The 21,358-nt window shown below is 41.9% G+C and overlaps 1 protein-coding gene and 1 pseudogene across 1 annotated transcript in view; both read left to right on the plus strand.

Annotated features, from left to right (window-relative positions):
* Positions 1–1,082: 1,082 nt before the first annotated feature.
* Positions 1,083–21,358, plus strand: part of LOC126481752 (uncharacterized) — a 226,432-nt gene continuing 206,156 nt past the window's right edge. Inside the window, exon 1 of the mRNA XM_050105707.1 lies at positions 1,083–2,336. Within this exon, the coding sequence (XP_049961664.1) occupies positions 1,976–2,336 (361 nt within the window). The 5' untranslated portion in view covers positions 1,083–1,975. The remainder of the gene's footprint in view (positions 2,337–21,358) is intronic.
* On the plus strand, positions 11,242–11,359 carry LOC126483009 (5S ribosomal RNA; annotated as a pseudogene).

Consider the following 21,358-nt stretch of genomic DNA (forward strand, 5'->3'; position numbering starts at 1 on the left):
GATCACCACGAAGTAAACGTAGTTACGGAATTCTATTATCCTGGAAGCAACATAACACTCGACGGATGGAAATAGAAGGACATAACAAGCGGGTTAACACAGGTAAAAAAGGGCAATTCTGGTCAAGAGAAGACTGCTAGTAGAAAACGTGGTCTTAAGCTGAGGAAGGTATATGTGAAAATGTGCTTTTGAGGCACAATATTGTACTGCAGTGACTCGTGGCGTGTGGGGACAACGGAAAAGAAGAGAACCGAAGCGTTTGAGATGTAGTGCTACAGAAGGATGTTGAATATTAGGCGGACTGATAAGGGGTGAGGTTATCCGCAGAATCGACGAAGAATGATATACTGACAGAAAGATGTGAAAGGGTGGCAGGACATACGGTAAGACATTAGGGACTAACTTCCATGGTACGAGAGGAAACTGTAGAGGGTAAAAACTGTAGGGGAAGACAGAGACTAAAACTTCCAAGAAATAATTGAGGACGTTAGGTAGAAATGTTAATATGAGATGAAGAGGTTGGCAAAAGAGAGGAATTTGTGGCGGGCCTAATCGAACCAGTCAGAAGACTGGTGAGCCCACAAGAAGAAAGGATGGAGTGTGGCCTTATTGTAGAGTGAGGCACCTAGGCTGGAGTGTAGGTAGCTTGCGCTTACATGAAGCCATGACACACTCACATACACACTGAAACACAAACACAAAACCTCTAGTCACAGACCTTCATTAGTACTACTTCTGTCTTACCACTCGACTCATCTGTCCGCAGGCGCCCACATTCAGACTGGCGTGTACTGTTAGAGAGGAAGCAGAATATTCATTGACATCAGCAGTGTAACATGTTTGCTGCCACTGTCCGTTCTATAGTCAATTTACTTGTTTCTCGTGGCCTTCAACGGCCAGCTGTAGGGTTAGAACGTTAGATGTATCCAAGCAGTGCAGCCAAGGACGAGAGCAGTAATTGGGAAAGCCCTCTTAACGCAAAGTACTGAGCTGTAACGTCCGAGCGCCATGCAGCGCCTCTGGTGACCGTCAGCTGTACTAAGCACAGCGGCCGCCCGGGGCCGCGTCAGTTGCTCTGTAACCTTCGATGAAAGCGGTCGCGGGCGCCGGGGACAAGTCGCATGTAGGGCGCACCGGAAGTGCTGCTTTTTTATCGACAGCCACACCCACTTGTTGCGTCGCGTTGCAGTGCGTTTATGTTTCAGTGTGAGCCAAGTGTAGCAGCTTCGAGACGTATTGCTCCTGCGAACTGCTTTTGAATACGTGTTCAACAACATGCATGTTTTACTGGATATTTTTGTGTATGTCTTAGCTCAGCTGCTGGCTATACATGACAGCAGGTGAGCCCAAGACTGCTGCTCAGTGGTAGAGGAAATCACCTGCAAGAAATGGTGTAAATTCGGCAAATTACTTGTAGACAAGCTGGGAGGAACGTGTTGAAGTGATCCGGTGCCTGTGCGTTCAGTGTGCTTTGTTCGTATGATAGTAGTGACCTTCGTATCTATTGATTTTTTATTTCCGAGTATTCGCTTGCAAGTTCCGTCAGATGCGCTCGGCTTATTAGCAACTCAGTAGTACATGTGACCTGGCTGTGTGTAGACTGTCAGTTGTCGTTTGACGTTACGTACCTGTTTACTTGAGAGCATATTATTTACGCAGCTAGTAGATCTGAAGTCTGTGAATAGTTACTAGCGCTGTTGTTTGCACAGAACTAGGTAATAACCCGAAACAAGACATAGACGAAGGGGAAGTCTCTTGACAATTGAATTAGCGCTGTATCTCTGAAGGACAATGGACTGTTCTTGCGGTTAAGAGTAACGGTAAAAATAAGATGAAAAATTTTGCTACTCTTGAGGGGAAGTTGTAACGGTGTGCAGCTGGGTGACACCATACCGTTGGAGTGATGCCTTTTCCGAGTACACTTTACAAAATAGTGTTCTCTCATAATGGAACTGCGGCTAACTGAGGATTGCGGATGACATCTTTAATGACAATGGCACACGATGACCAGACGAGAGACCCGGAAGAGCGAGGGAACGCGTTTTCGAAGGCCGACGCGTTCTCGCTGTCCTCGTTCGGCTCCAACAGCAGTGAGGAGGGCAGCCTGGTGACGGATGGGGAAGACGAGGAGGGCAAGGGCGGACACGTCAACCTGGTGATGAGCGAGCTGCTCAACCAGCCGCCGCCCTCCAGCGTCAACATCACCAACTCGTCGGACGTCCGCATCGGTCCGAGCCTCAACTACAATGGCCCCGTCACCATTAACCAGTTCCTCAACTTGCAGCAGCAGGGTGCGCTTGGAGCCGGAGACACTCCTCTGCCGCTGGATGGAACAGGTAACTAGCAAGCAATCTGCTCATGTGAGGGGTGAAACGAAACTTTGTGCATAGGTAGGTGCCTGCCAAAGGAAATAGGGTGGTAGGGCTAGCGCCGTTTCGTATTATATTAATAACTAGCGAATCCGGCAATGCTTCGCAATTGCTAAATATCTATTGGAATTGCATATACATCCTAAATTCATTGCCTCCCCCCCTCTCTCTCGGCCAACCTTCTCATCCGTTCCCACTCTCCCCCATCTCTCTGTGGGTAACTTCCTCCTCCCCTCGCCCCCCCCCCCTCTCTCCATCTCCTGCTTCGTCCACTCTACATCCATTTCCGTCTGAGATTTCAGTAGAGTATCGTGTAAAAATGTAAATCCGTCGAATTCTTCCGAGATTTTTGGTAGCAACATTTTTTCTTGATAAATTGGAATATGTAATACATATATAGCCAATGTCCGTCCGAATCTTCACTAGAGTGTAGTGTAAAAACTGAAAGAAAATAAGTCAAGAACTTTCCGTGATTTGTGGTAACTACCACCTTTCCATTTTGTAAAAACTGAAAGAAAATAAGTCAAGAACTTCCCGTGATTTGTGGTAACTACCCCCTTTCCATTTATATATTAAATAGTACCTACACTTATATATATCCGGCCGGAGTGGCCATGCGGTTCTAGGCGCTACAGTATGGAACCGAGCGACCGCTACGGTCGCAGGTTCGAATCCTGCCTCAGGCATGGATGTGTGTGATGTCCTTATGTTAGTTAGGTTTAATTAGTTCGAAGTTCTAGGCGACTGATGACCTCAGAAGATAAGTCGCATAGTGCTCAGAGCCATTTGAACTATATATATATATATATATATATATATATATATATATTGTTGTGGTCTTCAGTCCAGAGACTGGTTTGATGCAGCCCTCCATTCTATCCTATCATGTGCAAGCTTCTTCATCTCCAAGTAACTATTGCACCCTACATTCTTCTGAATATGCTTAGTGTATTCATCCCTTGCTCTCCCTCTCCAATTATATCCTCCACGCTGACCTCCAATACTAAATTGCCTCAGAACATGTCTTATCGACTGACCCCTTTTTCTAGTTAAGTTGTGCCACAAACTCCTCTTCTCCCCAATTCTATTCAATACCTCCTCATTAGTTACGTGATCTACCCATCTAATCATCATCATTCTTCTGTAGCACCGCTTCTATTCTCTTCTTGTCTAATCTATTTATCGTCCATGTTTTACAAAAGATGGCTCTGAGCACTATGGGACTTAACATCTGTGGTCATCAGCCCCCTAGAACTCAGAATTACGTAAACCTAACTAACCTAAGGACATCACACACATCCATGCCCGAGGCAGGATTCGAACCTGCGACCGTAGCAGTCGCGCAGTTCCGGACTGAGCGCCTAGAACCGCTAGACCACCGCGGCCGGTCCGTGTTTTACACCCATACATGGCTACACACCACACAAATATTTCTAGAAAAGACTTCCTCACACTTAAATCTATACTTGACGTAAACAAATTTTTTTTCTTTAGAAACGCTTTTCTTGCCATTGCCAGTCCACATTTTATATCCTCTCTACTTCGACCATCATCAGTTATTTTGCTTCCCAAATAGCGAAACTCACTGACTACGTCAAATGTCTTATTTCATAATCTGATTCCCTCAGCGTCACCCGATTTAATTAGACTACAGTCCAGTATCCTCATTTTGCTTTTATTGATGTTCATCTTATATCCTCCTTTGAAGACACTGCCCATTCCATTCAACTGCTCTTCCCGGTCCTTTGCTGTCTCTGACAGAATTACAGTGTCATCGGCAAACCTCAAAGTTTTTATTTCTTCCCCATTGATTGTAATTCCTACTCAAGATTTTTCTTTAGTTTCCTTTACTGCTTGCTCAATATATAGATTGAAAATTGAATAAAATCGGGGATAGGCTACAACCCTGTATCACTCCCTTCCCAACCACTGCTTCCCTTTCATGTCCCTCGACTCTTATAAATGCCATCTGGTTTCTGTACAAATTGTAAACAGCCTTTCGCTCCCTATACTTGACCGCTGCCATCTTCAGAATTTGAAACAGTATATATTACATGTATTACTAAACTGTATAGCCTATAACCGTGCGAACGCTAGGTAGAGCGTCGTGTAAAAATATGTACTAAGTCTGTCAATAACTTTTCGAGATTTTAGGTAACGCCTTATCTCCGAAACTAATTTTTTTCTTATGAAAACATGTGACAGCAAATTGTCAATGTGAACGCATTTTTTTTAGTTTCGTTTTTCATACCAAAAATACCATTACCATTAACAGTTAAGAAAATACACATACACACATACACACACACACACACACACACACACACACACACACACACACACACACACACACACCACGCACGCGAACGAAATTGGTAAAGCTGTTCTCAAGTAATGATCTTACATACATGCGACAAGTGTCGTTTATTTATGTAGGTTGTCCATTTTGATCACACTTTATTATTGAGTTCACAACATCACCGATTTCAGCTTTCTACCATCATTAGATCTGTTTAAGAAATCTAAACAAAAAACAGGAATGTAACAATAATAGGTCCAACGGAAATACGGAAGCGTCCGATCCCGCCCATCTGCTTTGACCCATGACGTCACAAATATGGCGGAAACAAAAACAAACACACACACTTTCCACAAGAAGCCTAATGACACTAACGGGACAAGCGCGGGAAATGGGGTGTTTTGGGTGGGGGGCAAACTAAATCTAAACAAATTTAGACGCCTTGCGTAGCTACAACGTGTAAGTGAAGACAGCCATGCATGAATACCCACCCACCTCCCCAGGGGTCGTAACCCCTGCAACCCATAGAAGATAGAGATGCTTCAGTAGCTGATTAGTGTTTTTTTGTCTTAAAAAAAAAAATCTAACGGGATAGAACGAACAGATCAGAAAGATAAATATAATAAACTAAAATAGAAATTCGAGGAAACAGATGATTAAAATAAGTAATAAATGTTTTTAAATTAAAAAAAACTCACGAGATAGAACGAACAGATCAGAAAAGTAAATAAAATAAGATAAAACAGAACTGGAGACAGCCACACTCAAACCAAACTCCGCGCCGTCATGACGTCACACACGACAACACCCTTACGTCACGGGTCAAAGCCGACGCGTGAGATCGGACGCTTCTGTCGACCCGGTCCAACTTGGTTGGAGACGAAGTCTACAGAAAACCATCTAGCAGCATGCAATAAATATAACATGGGTACCGCAGTAACATACCATTAGGAGCATGCTAAAACAAGTACCAATGTGAAATACTTTTTTTGTACACACAATCAGTCCCGGTTCGGGAACATTTTGAACACAAGTGGTTTATCATTTGGTGCCTACCCTTATCCCTACTCTCCCTCGTACACTTTCAACCTTGTCAGTTTTCGCTACTAGTTTTGATACGCTCTGTATAAATATGTTGTGCGCCCTTCTCAGCTTGGCTACTAATTGTGGTTCGCCCTTTACAGAAATCTTATACTCGCGGCACCTCCGGCCTCCCTCCAGCTTGTGTCGCGTGGGTCTTGAACCGGCCCTGCACACAAGTAGACGAACAAGCGCTAGCAATGGCGTGAGGAGGTCCTGTTCTTATGTACGCACGAGTTACAGCCGAAAGAGAGCATTAGCGATTAGGTTACGGAAGTTCCCAGCGTCACGTACCGAGTAGCTGAAGTTTCTTCTTGCCACATTCACAAATATACTGAAGAACAGTTCGGTTTTTACCCCAGCTGTTACACAATCGCTGTTGTTTACGCCACGATCAGCTGATTTCGGGACTGACCATTTTTAAGCGCGTACTCTTACCATTCCACGTTGTCACCAATATTTTATTCCATATACGAGTAACTAATAAGTGTACCAAATTTGATTTAAATTGCTCCACCGTTTCAGGATGCCCTTCTTATCAGTGCTTTGCACACGTATGTGCATGTCAAATATAGTTCACACATATTTAACATATTCCACACGTATTTGTACATATATTACACCTGTAACTCTAGCGACTCTCACCTTGCAGTTTCATTTTCACGCGACTAAATGTTTATGACGTCATATCTCCTGAAATGTGTGTCGTAGGATGATATATTTTTGTAGGTACATTCAGCGGCATATGTGGATACTGTCTGAGAAACATGTTGCGAATAGAATTAGTACCGATGAAGTAATAAATTTAAACGACATGCGGCAGTTTTTCATGCATCTGTTTATGACGTCCTAATATTGTGAATAGGAAAGTTGCTACTCACCAGATAGCTGAGATGCTGAGTCGCAGATAGGCACAACAAAAAGACTATCACAAATAATTGCTTTCGGCCAATAAGGCATTCGTCAGAATTAGACATCGACCACACACATACTCACTCACGCAAATGCAACACACACACACACACACACCCACACACACATACACACACACACACACGACCGCAGTCTCACGTAGCTCAGGCCACACTCAGCCGAAAGCTATTATTTGTGACAGTCTGTTGTGCCTATCTGCGACTCAGCATCTCTGCTATGTGATGAGTAGCAATTTTTCTTTTCACAGTATTGTTACATTTCATCCTGGATTTTCCATTGTTTGTTTATGACATCATATCTTCTTAACTAATTTATTTTGCTGGTACATTCAGCTGTATATGTGAACATTGTCTGAAAAATGTTTCTGGAATACGATTTGTACTAAGGAAATAATAAACTAATCAGTCATGTTTCATGGGGCAGTTTTACTGAAAGAAAAGCGAAAATGTAAGAGATAAAACTTCTACATCTACATCTACATCTACATTGATACTCCGCAAGCCACCCAACGGTGTGTGGCGGAGGGCACTTTACGTGCCACTGTCATTACCTCCCTTTCCTGTTCCAGTCGCGTATGGTTCGCGGGAAGAACGACTGTCTGAAAGCCTCCGTGCGCGCTCTAATCTCTCTAATTTTACATTCGTGATCTCCTCGGGAAGTATAAGTAGGGGGAAGCAATATATTCGATACCTCATCCAGAAACGCACCCTCTCGAAACCTGGCGAGCAAGCTACACCGCGATGCAGAGCGCCTCTCTTGCAGAGTCTGCCACTTGAGTTTATTAAACATCTCCGTAACGCTATCACGGTTACCAAATAACCCAGTGACGAAACGCGCCGCTCTTCTTTGGATCTTCTCTATCTCCTCCGTCAACCCGACCTGGTACGGATCCCACACTGATGAGCAATACTCAAGTATAGGTCGAACGAGTGTTTTGTAAGCCACCTCCTTTGTTGATGGACTACATTTTCTAAGCACTCTCCCAATGAATCTCAACCTGGTACCCGCCTTACCAACAATTAATTTTATATGATCATTCCACTTCAAATCGTTCCGTACGCATACTCCCAGATATTTTACAGAAGTAACTGCTACCAGTGTTTGTTCCGCTATCATATAATCATACAATAAAGGATCCTTCTTTCTATGTATTCGCAATACATTACTTCTTCTCTTAATCGTGTTATGCAGGTTGTCAGCGAGAAAAAGTTTCGTAAAATGTATTGCGAGTCGCTAAGTTGGATATTAACACGTCGTGGGCTACACTTCTTTACACCCCACTCCTTTGATTCTTACCCCCACAACAATGCTATCCAAACAGTAGGTGATATGTGTACTGGGTTTGGTTGAAACTGGTCCATTGGTTTAGGAAGAGATGTTGAACGGACATACATATATCCACACATTTTTATAATATTTAGGGATTTACACCGTCGCCATTTATGGGGTGAGAAATAGAATTTTCCTTCAATAGTTTAAGATATGATTTCGTTGTTATTAATTAAAATGGTTCCTGAAGGGTATCTAATAGTAAAACATAAGATTATAATAGAAATATAGCAACAATATCCATATTAAAATCAGAATAAAATGAATAAAAGTGGTATACAGCCTACCTATAGAAACCCTTTCAGGTCACAAAATAAATAAAATAAGAAATTGTGTGAAAAGTGATAAACGAAACAATAACTGTTCAAACAAAAGCCTCGATGGTCGATAGCGCATTTAGAGGACAGTTCAGCTCTCTGAGGAGTGTTTCCCAGTGGCGCTGCTATCAAGACGGACAGTTATTGACAAATGTTATCGCTGACTCGTATGCAGACAACTTCGACTGTTTCGTACTGTTCTTCCCAGAGAAACACAATATGGGCGTTCAGGGAAAATCTGATGCATGATAAGAAGTGGGTCGCTTTACAAAATAAGGAACAGAAAACGTGATAAGAAGTGCGCCTTCAGCTCACGTTGTTCCACAAAATACCCCTGCCATTGCGGGCGCACTCTTCTCTTGCTCTGCCTACGTCTGTTCGCCGGCCAGAGTGGCCGAGCGGTTCTAGGCGCTTCAGTCTGGAACCGCGCGACCGCTACGGTCGCAGGTTCGAATCCTGCCTTGAGCACGGATGTGTGTGATGTCTCTAGGTTAGTTAGGTTTAAATAGTTCTAAGTTCTAGGGGGCTGATGACCTCAGATGTTAAGTCCCATAGTGCTCAGAGCCATTATGTCTGTTCACTCACTTTCATTTCTGCGTGTCTACTATGTTCCTGATTTGGTAAAATCAGATTGCATGATTTTCTCCGTAATTTTCGTAAGAAAATTCTAAATACGGGCCTACTGTTGATTAAGTACACATTATTTTTATTTTATTTATTTACATTTAATTTTTTGCTGCTAGTTTCAGGCTCGCCCCATTCTCAATCGTTCCCGTATAAAACTAATACATGAAGACTGAGTCTCAGAATAAAGATACAAATTTTGTTAATTTACATTATAACAATACTATACTGTCATTAATTTATGCATTACACGTTTCAAGACTTAATCCCTAAGAAAAATAAAATATAGTTTAGGTTACAAATAGCTTGTTAATTTGTAAGGACATCATTTTGCCTGATCATAGGAATAAAGCGGATACCTGTATGTGAGTCATTGGACAATGTACAAGGAAGGAAACGAATACTTCTAATTCGAGTACAAATGGTATCCACATGCACTTTCACTGCCACGGGTAATTCAGAACAACAACTTGTCATCAATAAAAGATCGTCTGTAATATCTGTGTGAGGGATTGTTTAAACAGGTTAAAAGATCTTTAGTTTATAGCAAATTAGAGAATTTCAGAAAACTGAAGCTGACATAGTTCGCCGCGCGGGATTAGCCGTGCGCTGCAGTCATTGACTGTGCCGCTGATCCCGGCGGAGGTTCGAGTCCTCCCTCGGGCATGGGTGTGTGTGTTTGTCCTCAGGATAATTTAGGTTAACTAGTGTGTTAGCTTAGGGGCTGATGACCTTAGCAGTCAAGTCCCATAAGATTTCACACACATCTGAATATCTGACATAATTCTGTATACACTTCAGTGTATTGCAGTGTAGAGCCACACTAACATTTCGTTCTTAGCGCATTGAGCACTAGAGTGTTACACCACATAGTATGTTAACCACGTCGTTTTCAAAACTATGCTGCATTATACTTGATATTAAGCGTAGATATAGCATCAGTTCTGTTTTTCTTACTGTTGCTTCAAATAGACGCCTTGAGACACGTCCTCACGTTAACGGACAAGTCTTGCTCTCAACGACAAATTTTTTTTTTTTTTTTTTTGGTCATAAGTCTACTGACTGGTTCGATGCGGCCCGCCACGAATTGCAACCTACGTCCTCAATTATTCGCTTGACGTATTCCAATCTCTGTCTTCCTCTACAGTTTTTGCCCTCTATAGCTCCCTTTAGTACCATGGAAGTCACTCCCTCATGTCTTAGCAGATGACCTATCATCCTGTCCCTTCTCCTTATCAGTGTTTTCCACATATTCCTTTCCTCTCCGATTCTGCGTAGAACCTCCTCATTCCTTACCTTATCAGTCCACCTAATTTTCAACATTCGTCTATAGCACCACATCTCAAATGCTTCAATTCTCTTCTTTTCCGGTTTTCCCACAGTCCATGTTTCACTACCATACAGTGCTGTACTCCAGACGTACATCCTCAGAAATTTCTTCCTCAAATTAAGGCCGGTATCTGATATTAGTAGACTTCTCTTGGCCAGAAATGCCTTTTTTGCCATAGCGAGTCTGCTTTTGATGTCCTCCTTGCTCCGTCCGTCATTGGTTATTTTACTGTCTAGGTAGCAGAATTCCTTAACTTCGTTGACTTCGTGACCATCAATCCTGATGTTAAGTTTCTCGCTGTTATCATTTCTACTACTTCTCATTACCTTCGTCTTTCTCCGATTTACTCTCAAACCATACTGTGTACTCATTAGACTGTTCATTCCGTTCAGCAGAACATTTAATTCTTCTTCACTTTCGCTCAGGATAGCAATGTCATAAGCGAATCGTATCATTGATATCCTTTCACCTTATATTTTAATTCCACTCCTGAACCTTTCTTTTATTTCCATCATTGCTTCCTCGATGTACAGATTGAAGAGTAGTGGCGAAAGGCTACAGCCTTGTCTTACACCCTTCTTAATACGGGCACTTCGTTCTTGATCGTCCACTCTTATTATTCCCTCTTGGTTCTTGTACATATTGTATATGACCCGTCTCTTCCTATAGCTTACCCCTACTTTTTTCAGAATCTCGAACAGCTTGCACCATTTTATATTGTCGAACGCTTTTTCCAGGTCGACAAATCCTGTGCAAGTGTCTTGATTTTTCTTTAGCCTTGCTTCCATTATTAGCCGTAACATCAGAATTGCCTCTCTCGTCCCTTTACTTTTCCTAAAGCCAAACTGATCGTCACCTAGCGCATTCTCAATTTTCTTTTCCATTCTTCTGTATATTATAATGACACAATTATTTAAATTTTATGATTTATAGTTATTATAACTTGGCAGTTTTACTACCGCCAACGGCCTTGCCGCAGTGGTAGCACCGGTTCCCGTCAGATCACCGAAGTTAAGCGCTTCCAGGCTGGGCTAGCACGTAGATGGGTGACCATCCGATCTGCCGAGCGCTGTTGGCCCGCGGGGTGCACTCAGCCCTTGTGAGGCCAACTGAGGAGCTGCTTGATTGAGAAGTAGCGGCTCCCGTCTCCGAAACTGACATACGGCCGGGAGAGCGGTGTGCTGACCACATGCTCCTCCATATCCGCATCCAGTGATGCCTGTGGGCTAAGGATGACACGGCGGCCGGTCGGTACCGTTGGGCCTTCATGGCCTGTTCGGGAGGAGTTTAGTTTTTCAGTTTTACTACCGCCTGTTTTATTCGTATCACGATGTAAAAGCATTTCTTAGTAGACTATGTAGTTATTCGTAAATGAAAAGTACATTTTTCTATTGTGTGCTGTGTAAGTTAATGGCAGTATAGAGTCGTTATAATGTAATTTAACAAAGTTTTCATCATTAAGCTGGTTGTGAGACACTCTATCTATTGCGGCAGCGTGTTGAAAAGTAATGCCTCTGAATTTCTTATGTGAACACTCTTAAAGCTTTTCACCTAAAACAGAATGTTAATAACATTCTACATATTTATTCTTCATGTCAACATATTTATGCCTCAATATAGTCACTCTGGTGACGAACACATTTCTCCCAACGAGGGAGAAGTTTGATCATACCGCCACTGTAGAATGTTTGACTTTTTTGATAGAATCACACCCGCATCTCTGCTTGCAGCGCTTCTGCACTATGAAAGTAAATTCCTCGAGGTTGTAGCTTAAGGGGGGACGTTGATGAAAAACATACACTATTTCAAAAATGCACCAAATCCACAGTTTTGGTGATATGGCAAATGAAATTTTGTACCACGCTTTACATGAAAGTAGCACATTTTTTACATACAAAATCGTTTGATTATATATATTAAACTTTTTTAAATGAAATTTGAAGTTTTATTTAAAAAAATGTATGTAACTTTTTCTCAGAAAGTATTCAAGAGATTCCTACAAAAATTTTTGTTTCATCTCGTTATATGTTTTAAGCTTCTCTCACGAGGTTTTTGGAATAGGTCAAATAGGAGTATTTTCATAATTTTTTTAATTATAATTCCACAAGTACAATTTTAAATTCATGCAAAATTCCAAGCACTTTGCCCCATATCTCAGCTTGCAATCAGAATTTCAAAATTTGCTCTTCAGACACCGTTTATTAGGTTTACAGAAACATGTGTAGAAAATTTCATAATCCTAGTATTCATAGAATCTGAGGAAAAGGTACATAAACTTTAAAAAACAAACTTTTCAGGAAACGCAATTTAAAGTTCAATCTAACTTTTTCCTTATGTCACTTCTTCAGAAGGCACCACCTTTCGTCTTTCCCTCCAAGGCTTCTCTTCTGGTTTCTTGTTGTCTGTCTTCTTTCCTTTACCAGGGCTTCAACTGACTTTTCAACTGCAGAGACGCGCTGTAAATCTATTTTTCTCTGGATGTCTTGTGTAAAATTACCCATCTTGAAGCCCATTCATCCTCCCGACGTTCCCATTATTAAATACAATAACTGCATCATATGTTTCAATTATGACAACTGTAGCAGATGCAAATGTGTTTTTACGGCATCGTTTCCATATGGGTGGAGATTCGTTTGGATTTTGGGTTTTGCCATGAACACAATTTTTGAGAAGTGCGGGATCGACCGGAAAGTGGGCTTGGCGGTCTTCTAGACGTATCCCGCACACGTTTCAAAAATGGCTCTGAGCACTATGGGACTCAACTGCTGAGGTCATTAGTCCCCTAGAACTTAGAACTAGTTAAACCTAACTAACCTAAGGACATCACAAACATCCATGCCCGAGGCAGGATTCGAACCTGCGACCGTAGCGGTCTTGCGGTTCCAGACTGCAGCGCCTTTAACCGCACGGCTACTTCGGCCGGCCCGCACACGTTTGGTTGAGAGTAATACACAGAGTCGATGTTCACTGGGCTGTTATTGAAGTGCTGCTTCACTACGTGGGCGTGGCAGGGAAGCCGCGTCACACTTTTAATTAATTTTCAGGCACTTCGGATGCGATTTCAACATTCAAACTTTGGGAACTTATTGCCCATGAGTTGTACTAACAAATATAAATAAATCGAAAGTTGACATTTTTAGTCAATTTCATCAACGTCCTCCCTGAAGTTCTGGGAACAGATGAAAATCAATTGCCGCCAAGCTGAGACTGTTTGGAGGATGGCCGTTGACAGTGGACTCGGGGCGTCGGAGTCTATCCAGATGTCGCAGCACTCGCATGTGGTCTGCCGATGTCACGCTAAAAGAGAGAGTGGTCCGTGCTTTTCGGATTCGAAACTCGATTACAGCACGCTGTTTCTCACGCACTGATGTAGTTCCGTTACGCACCGCCATGTGATACGTTAGAACTGGGAGCCCGCTAGCGGCAGAGGGTTGCAACTTGCGTCATCAAAGGGGGAAGTCGACTGAGCAATATGCGTGTCGTGTAATACGCCACCAGATATTGAGAACAGAATAAAAAATTCGGAGGCATTACTTTTCAGCACACCCTCGTATTTTTTTATAGAAGTGATTGAGACTGGGGCTGTGACCCCCAAACTAGACGCGAAAAAAATAAATAAATGAAATTTTAATATAGAAAAACCCGCCAGGGTAGCCGAGAGCGCTAATGCGGTGCTTCCTGGACTATGGTAGGCGCGCCGGCCCCGGATCGAATCAGCCCGGTGGATTAACGACGAGGGTCGGTATGCCGGCCAGCCTGGATGTGGTTTTTAGGCGGTTTTCCACGTCCCGCTAGGTGAATACTGGGCTGGTCCCCAAGTCCCGCCTCAGTTACACGGCTCACAGACATTTGAAAATGTTCGCACTATTTCGTGACTTACACTAGACACAGACAGCTGGGGTACACTACTTCCATCCTGGGGGGTTCGGGGTGGCGTCAGGAAGGGAATCCAGCCATCCTCTGCAATTAACACTGCCAAATCCGTAATAACAAAGCCGACCCCGCGTTGGAGCGGGACAAAGGCCCCGAGAAAGAAAGGAGGAAATTTTGATATAGAAAATGGTGGATATTTTATTTCCAAAGCAGAGTGGTGCAGTATAATACTTTAATTTAATTAATCTTAGTCAGATGCTCTTTCAATCACCACAATCGTCAATTTAACCTAATGAAGGACAATCATGTGCGTCAGCAGGCTGTTAATGGTGCAAAGTGTACTCTATTTGTATTTTGATTATTTTTGAAAAATTATTTGGCGCAATAGCTGTTTGTCACTTCTTTATTCAAATGGTTCAAATGGCTCCAAGTACTATGGGACTTAACATCTGCGGTCATCAGTCCCCTAGACTTAGAACTAAGTACAACGTCTGACATGTGCAGGAATATACATAACGGATGCATGAGCACAGGTGGTAGACGCATGGTTGGCAACATATGGAAGTTTGGTTGTGGCTGTGAGTCGTGCTCGGATAGCCAAATGGTAAGGCAACCGTTCGTGATAAGCAGGAAATCTGGGTTCGAGTCCCGGTACAGTACAATTATTCATTGTCGTCATTCTTTTCTACAGCTGACGGTTGTCCTTATTCGCAGTTGCCAATTCATGTAATGTATTACATCATTACTTATCTACTACATGATCAGAAGTATCCTGACACCCCCAAAAACATACGTTTTTCATATTAGGTGCAGTGTGCTACCATCTGCTGCCAGGTACACCATATCAGCGATCTCACAAGGGAACCTCCCCATCACACCCCCCTCAGATTTAGTTATAAGTTGGCACAGTGGATAGGCCTTGAAAAACTGAACACAGATCGATCGAGAAAACAGGAAGAAGTTGTGTGGAACTATGAAAAAATAAGCAAAATATACAAACTGGATCGTCCATGTGCAATATAGGCAATATTTAGGGCAGTGTGAGACGAGGAGAGCTGTGGTCCCGTGGTTAGCGTGAACAGCTGCGGAAGTAGAGGTCTTTGGTTCAAATATTCCCTCGACCGAAAATTTTAACTTTTTATTTTCAGTTTATGTGACAAACCCTTATGTTTTCATCACTTTTTTTGGAGTGATTATTACATCCACAAGAAAACCTAAATCGGGCAAGGTAGAAGAATCTTTTTGCCCATTCGCCAAGTGTACTAGTTAGGTGGGTCGACAACATATTCCTGTCATGTGACGCACATGCTGTCACCAGTGTCGTATAGAATATATCAGACGTGTTTTCCTGTGGAGGAATCGGTCGACCTATGACCTTGCGATCAAATGTTTTCGGTTCCCATTGGAGAGACGTCCTTTCGTCAACTAATCGCACGGTTTTGCGGTGCTGTCGCAAAACACAGACACTAAACTTATTACAGTGAACAGAGACGTCAATGAATGAACGGACAGATCATAACTTTGCGAAAATAAAGAAAGCAAAATTTTCAACCGAGGGCAGATTCGAACTAAAGACCTTTCGTTCCGCAGCTGTTCACGCTAACCACGGGACCACGGCGCTCCTCGCCTCACATCGCCCTTAATATTGCCTATCTTGGGCATGGACGACCCAGTTTGTATATTTTGCTTATTTTTTCATAGTTCCACACAACTTCTTCCTGTTTTCTAGATTGATCTGTGTTCAGTCTTTCAAGGCCTATCCACTGTGCCAACTTATAACTAAATCTGAGGGGGGTGCGATGGGGATGTTCCCTTGTCAGTAGTCATTAGACATCGTGAGAGAGCAGGGAGCGCTCCGAGGAACTGACGAACTTCGAACGTGGTCAGGTGATTGGGCGTCACTTGGGTCATATGCCTGTACGCGAGATTTCCACACTCCTAAACATCCCTAGGTCCACTGTTTCCGATGTGATAGTGAAATGGAAACGTGAACGGACACGTACAGCACAAAAACGTACAGGCCGACCTAGTCTATTGACTGACAGAGACCGCTGACAGTTGAAGAGGGTCGTAATGTCTAAAGGGGAGACATCTATCCAGACCAATAAAACATTTGAAACTGCATCAGGATCCACTGCAACTACTATGACAGTTAGGAAGGACGTGAGAATACTTGGATTTCATGGTCGAGCGGCTGCTCATAAGCCACATATCATGCCGGAAATGCTAAACGACGCCTCGCTCGGGGTAAGGAGTGTAAATATTGGACGATTGAACAGTTTAAAAACTTTGTGTGGAGTGACGAATCACGGTACACAAAGTGGCGATCCGATGGAAGGGTGTGGGTATGGCGAATGCCCGGTGAACGTCATCTGTCAGCGTGTGTAGTGCCAACAGCAAAATTCGGAGGCGGTGGTGTTATGGTGTGGTCGTGTTTTTCATCGAGGGGGCTTGCACCCCTTGTTGTTTTGCGTGGCACTATCACAGCACAGGTATACACTGATGTTTTAAGCACCTTCTTGCTTCCCACTGTTAAAGAGCAATTCGGGCATGACGTTTGCATCTTTCAACACGATTGAGTACCTGCTCATAATGCGCGGCATGTGGCGGAGTGGTTACACGACAGTAACATCCCTGTAATGGACCAGCCTGTGCAGAGTCCTGACCTGTATCCTATAGAACACCTTTGGGATGTTTTGGAACGCGGTCTTCGTGCCAGGTCTCACCGACCGACATCGATTTCTCTCCTCAGTGCAGCACTCCGTGAAGAATGGGTTGCCACTCCCCAAGAAACCTTCCAGCTGACTGAAAGCATTCCTGCAAAAGTCGAAACCGTCTTCAAGGCTAAGGGTTGGTCAAAAGCATTGCATGGGGGCTTATTAATTAAATTATTGATTGAAAATATTTTTTTTTGTAGCTGTCTGTCCGATTACGTAAGTCTCGTAATCGGTTGGCCCTGACTAGTATTTTTACGCTATCTGACTGCAACAAACAATGTAAGAAAATTTTCGTAAACACAGTTAATTAATTAAGTCCCCAGCAACTATAAAACCTACAAAATCCAAGCACAAATGTAACTGTTCTGTATGTGGGAGTGTGACTCAACGTCCACATCTGGCACGGTTCTTTCCAACAAGACAAGAATTTTTAAATACCAACTATACTGAGGTGACAAAAGAAAATTAGAAAAACTATAATTACGCAAGAAAACCAGAATTACACTCTAATGCAAGAACACAAACCAGATGCTTTGTTGACTGAACCTGTAGTGATGCATTATTTCAGATACACAATTAATAAAAGAACATTGTAGTTTTTACCTTCATATATATTGACGAAATGCACTCATTACAATAACATCTGCTATCTCTCCCATCAAATAACTGCATAAAACATGGAACAACACTCTTTACTACCACATCTCACTCCGACTTCACGACAAGCAGTGCCCACTAGCACATCTCGGCACGAACTCTTAACACACACTGCCCTCTACGAGCTCTCTACTAGCACTGACTTCTACGATCTCTTAACACGCACTGTGGAGGCGGCTTAATAGTACTCTTTGGCGCACTCTCTGGCGCAGTGGCACAGTGTAGCCACCTTTCATATGCCCCTCCTCCACAGGCCAGAATTTGATGGTATTTTTGCCAGCATTGGTGGTGAAAATACCACCAAATTCGTCCAGAAAAATACAGACAAAAATAAAAGATAATATTAATACCTAAATATCACATAATTAGTTAAAAATTTTGGCTTTGCACTGACCTTTCACTAACCTAATATATGAAATACAGTAAGCAATACAACTTCTTTTCATACATGTGACTTTACATAATAGTTTACACAATATACAAAAAATCAGTTTATACAAATGTTCACCTAAAATGCTTTCAATGATTAGTTTATACAAAAAAGAACACCAACAGGTAACATCTTTTTAGTAGAAGCAGTTCATCAGTTGCACACAGTAGAGTTTAGCAGGTACACCCAGCAACAAGTCACATTAGTTCAGTAGAAGCAATCCATCAGAGGCACCCAGCAATGTTGAGTAGGTGCAGACACCAACAAGTAACATCATTTCAGTAGAAACAGTCCATCAGTTGTACCCAGCAATGTTGAGCAGGTGCAGACAGCAAGAAGTAACATCATTTCAGTAGAAACAGTTCTAACAGTGGCACCCCGCAATGTTGAGTAGGTGCAGACAGCAACAAGTGACTTCATTTCAGTAGAAGCAGTCCATCAGTTGCACCCAGCAATGTTGAGAGCAGGTGCAGACACCAACAAGTGACATCATTTCAGTAGAAGCAGTCCATCAGTTGCACCCAGCAATGTTGAGCAGGTGCAGACACCAACAAGTGACATCATTTCCATAGAAGTAGCTTCATCTGTGCACCCAGTAATGTTGAGCAGGTGCAGACAGCAACAAATGACTTCGTTTCAGTAGAAGCAGTCAATCAGTTGCACCCAGCAATGTTGAGAGCAGGTGCAGACACCAACAAGTGATACCATTTCAGTAAAAACAGTCCATCTGTGGCACCCAGCAATGTTGAGTAGGTGCAGACAGCAAAAAGTAACATCATTTCAGTAGAAACAGTTCTAACAGTGGCACTCAGTAAAGTTCAAGAGGTACACACAGCAACAAGTCACATTAGTTCAGTAGAAGCAGTCCATCAGAGGCACCCAGCAATGTTGAGTAGGTGCAGACAGCAACAAGTGACTTCATTTCAGTAAAAACAGTTCATCAGTTGCACCCAGCAATGTTGAGCAGGTGCAGACAGCAACAAGTGTTTTCATTTCAGTAAAAACAGTTCATCAGTTGCACCCAGCAATGTTGAGCAGGTGCAAACAGCAACAAGTGACTTCATTTCAGTAGAAACAGTTCATCAGTTGCATCAGCAATGTTGATCAGGTGCAAACAGCAACAAGTGACTTCATTTCAGTAGAAGCAGTCCATTAGTTGCATCAGCAATGTTGATCAGGTGCACACAGCAACAGGGGACATCTTTTCAGTAGAAGCAGTCCATCAATGGCACCCAGCAATATTGAGTAGGTGCAGACAGCAAAAAGTCACATCTCTCAGCAGAAGCAGTTCCAAAAAATTCACTAGCACTGATCACACTGTTTATCAGAGTTTATGAGCAGAAATTAAACATGTCCTAGTGGCACCAATCATGTAGAAAAGGTACAAATAACAGTCCATAATTTTTTAGAATCACTGATCACACAATTCTTCAGCAGAAATTAAACATGACTAAATGTCACACATCATGTTGAAAAAGTGCAGGTAACAGTTCAGAATATTTATCTTCACTAATCAGTCAGTTTAGGCATGAACAATAGTTTGAATGCACATACAAATGCTTTTACAGTAACATACAAATCTTAACAAACACACAAATGATGTCAGATAATTGTCCTATTAACTATTACAATACACAAATACCAGTAAACCTATAATATTTATGGGTGTCAGTGCAAGCCACTACCAACAAATAAAATAATATTTAGGAGATAGGTGGGTAGGATTAGGAAAGGAAAACACACAAAACACACTCACTCATCTCTCATCCACATTAAATACTACTGTGTAATTGAATAGTGTTAATTGTGTAAATGTAATTCTGTCAAAATCTGATGTTCATCATGTGTATCAAGTAGTACTGGCAGCAATGTATAACAGTCAATAATAGTTAATCAACGTCATAGTCATCATGTCAAGACCAATGTTTGCCAAGCCAGATCAAAATGTACTGTTGTTGAACAACTGTCAGTGAGCGAAGATATGCAATTACTTCCTCTCTCCAAAAAAAAAGTATATACTGCTTAGTGATTTAACAAAGTGTGTGTATAGACTATCTTCCTTCTATTTTAGTGTTCTAGTCTGCTCTCTTCATCCTCCTTGTTCCATAAGACCAACAAAAAAATATGCTCCTCACTTACTTTACCTCTTATACACCAAAACTCCAATAATCATCAGCTTCACACAATCTCAATAATACCTCAATAATACCTCTTCAATACGTCTTATCATCAATATCATTTACCTTACCTCTTGTCCACAAAAACTCCAATAATCATCTACTTCATATAATCTCTATACCTCAATAATACGTCGATAAATATAAACCTCAGCACCAATATCATTTCACTTCCATAACAACTCTTTCCTCTAGTCAGTCTCCCCGAACAAGTACAGATAAAATCCTAGTGCAACTTCAATTCAGCATCCCATACAATCCGAAGACACAGTGTCCACACACAACCTCTGTGTAATCCATCTGACCCAAATTTTCTACTCATTATAAATTATAAGATACATTTTGGTTCCTTGTCCATCATTAAATAAAAGAAATGCATACCTGACCTCTAACAGACTTAGTTCGAATAACTCTCAGTAATTAAGTACGATTACGGAGTGTGAATGATCATAATATTTCACAGTGTGTACACCACTTCAAGAATTATGGCAGAAGCAAACATGTGGAGTATTTTTTGTGTCAAGTGTCACTTCCTATTTCAATTGCTCACGAAAATGCAGTGTAATAACTGTCAATGGTCTAAACCTAGTTTTGGTCTGTCATGTCGTTAGCTTCCTTTCTATTAGCATAAATTTATACAGCTTCCATAAAACCTCAGCTCATGTGACTTCTATGACTTTCTTGTACTAATGTCGTTCGTCGAATTATAGCAGTTAATTTTCTTATCTTAAAAATGTAAGGCACTGAGCGTAAGCAAAACATGCAATAGCGAGTAAATATACCAGTAGAGAACAGAATGTCAACAAGTGGATGCGGCACAATTCCTACAACGAGGCTCTACCAAGCGAACAATCTATAATTAATACAGTAACGTGACCTAAACTCTATGTTTATACACTGTACTTCAGCATTGCTATACACCAAATTAAAGAGCAGTTGTGACGACAAACAGAAATGTATAAATATGCAATACATACGCATAGCAGCAAACAGGTCATTAGCGTCATATCAGCATAAGCAAATAAATGTCCATATGTCATCCTAATAAGTAAACATGAAGGCGCAAGCAGATAAATCACAAAGTATAACCTACATACATAACCACAGTCAGCACAATTAATCAGGTTACAATTATAATTTAAATAAATAAGCACAGCAGGCACATAATTAAAAAATATGACATCAGTGAAATAGCAGTGCAGCCAAGCGATGCATAATATATA

The sequence above is a fragment of the Schistocerca serialis genome, chromosome 5 (genome assembly GCF_023864345.2).
Source record: "Schistocerca serialis cubense isolate TAMUIC-IGC-003099 chromosome 5, iqSchSeri2.2, whole genome shotgun sequence".
In the NCBI taxonomy this organism is placed as follows: Eukaryota; Metazoa; Arthropoda; class Insecta; order Orthoptera; family Acrididae; genus Schistocerca; species Schistocerca serialis.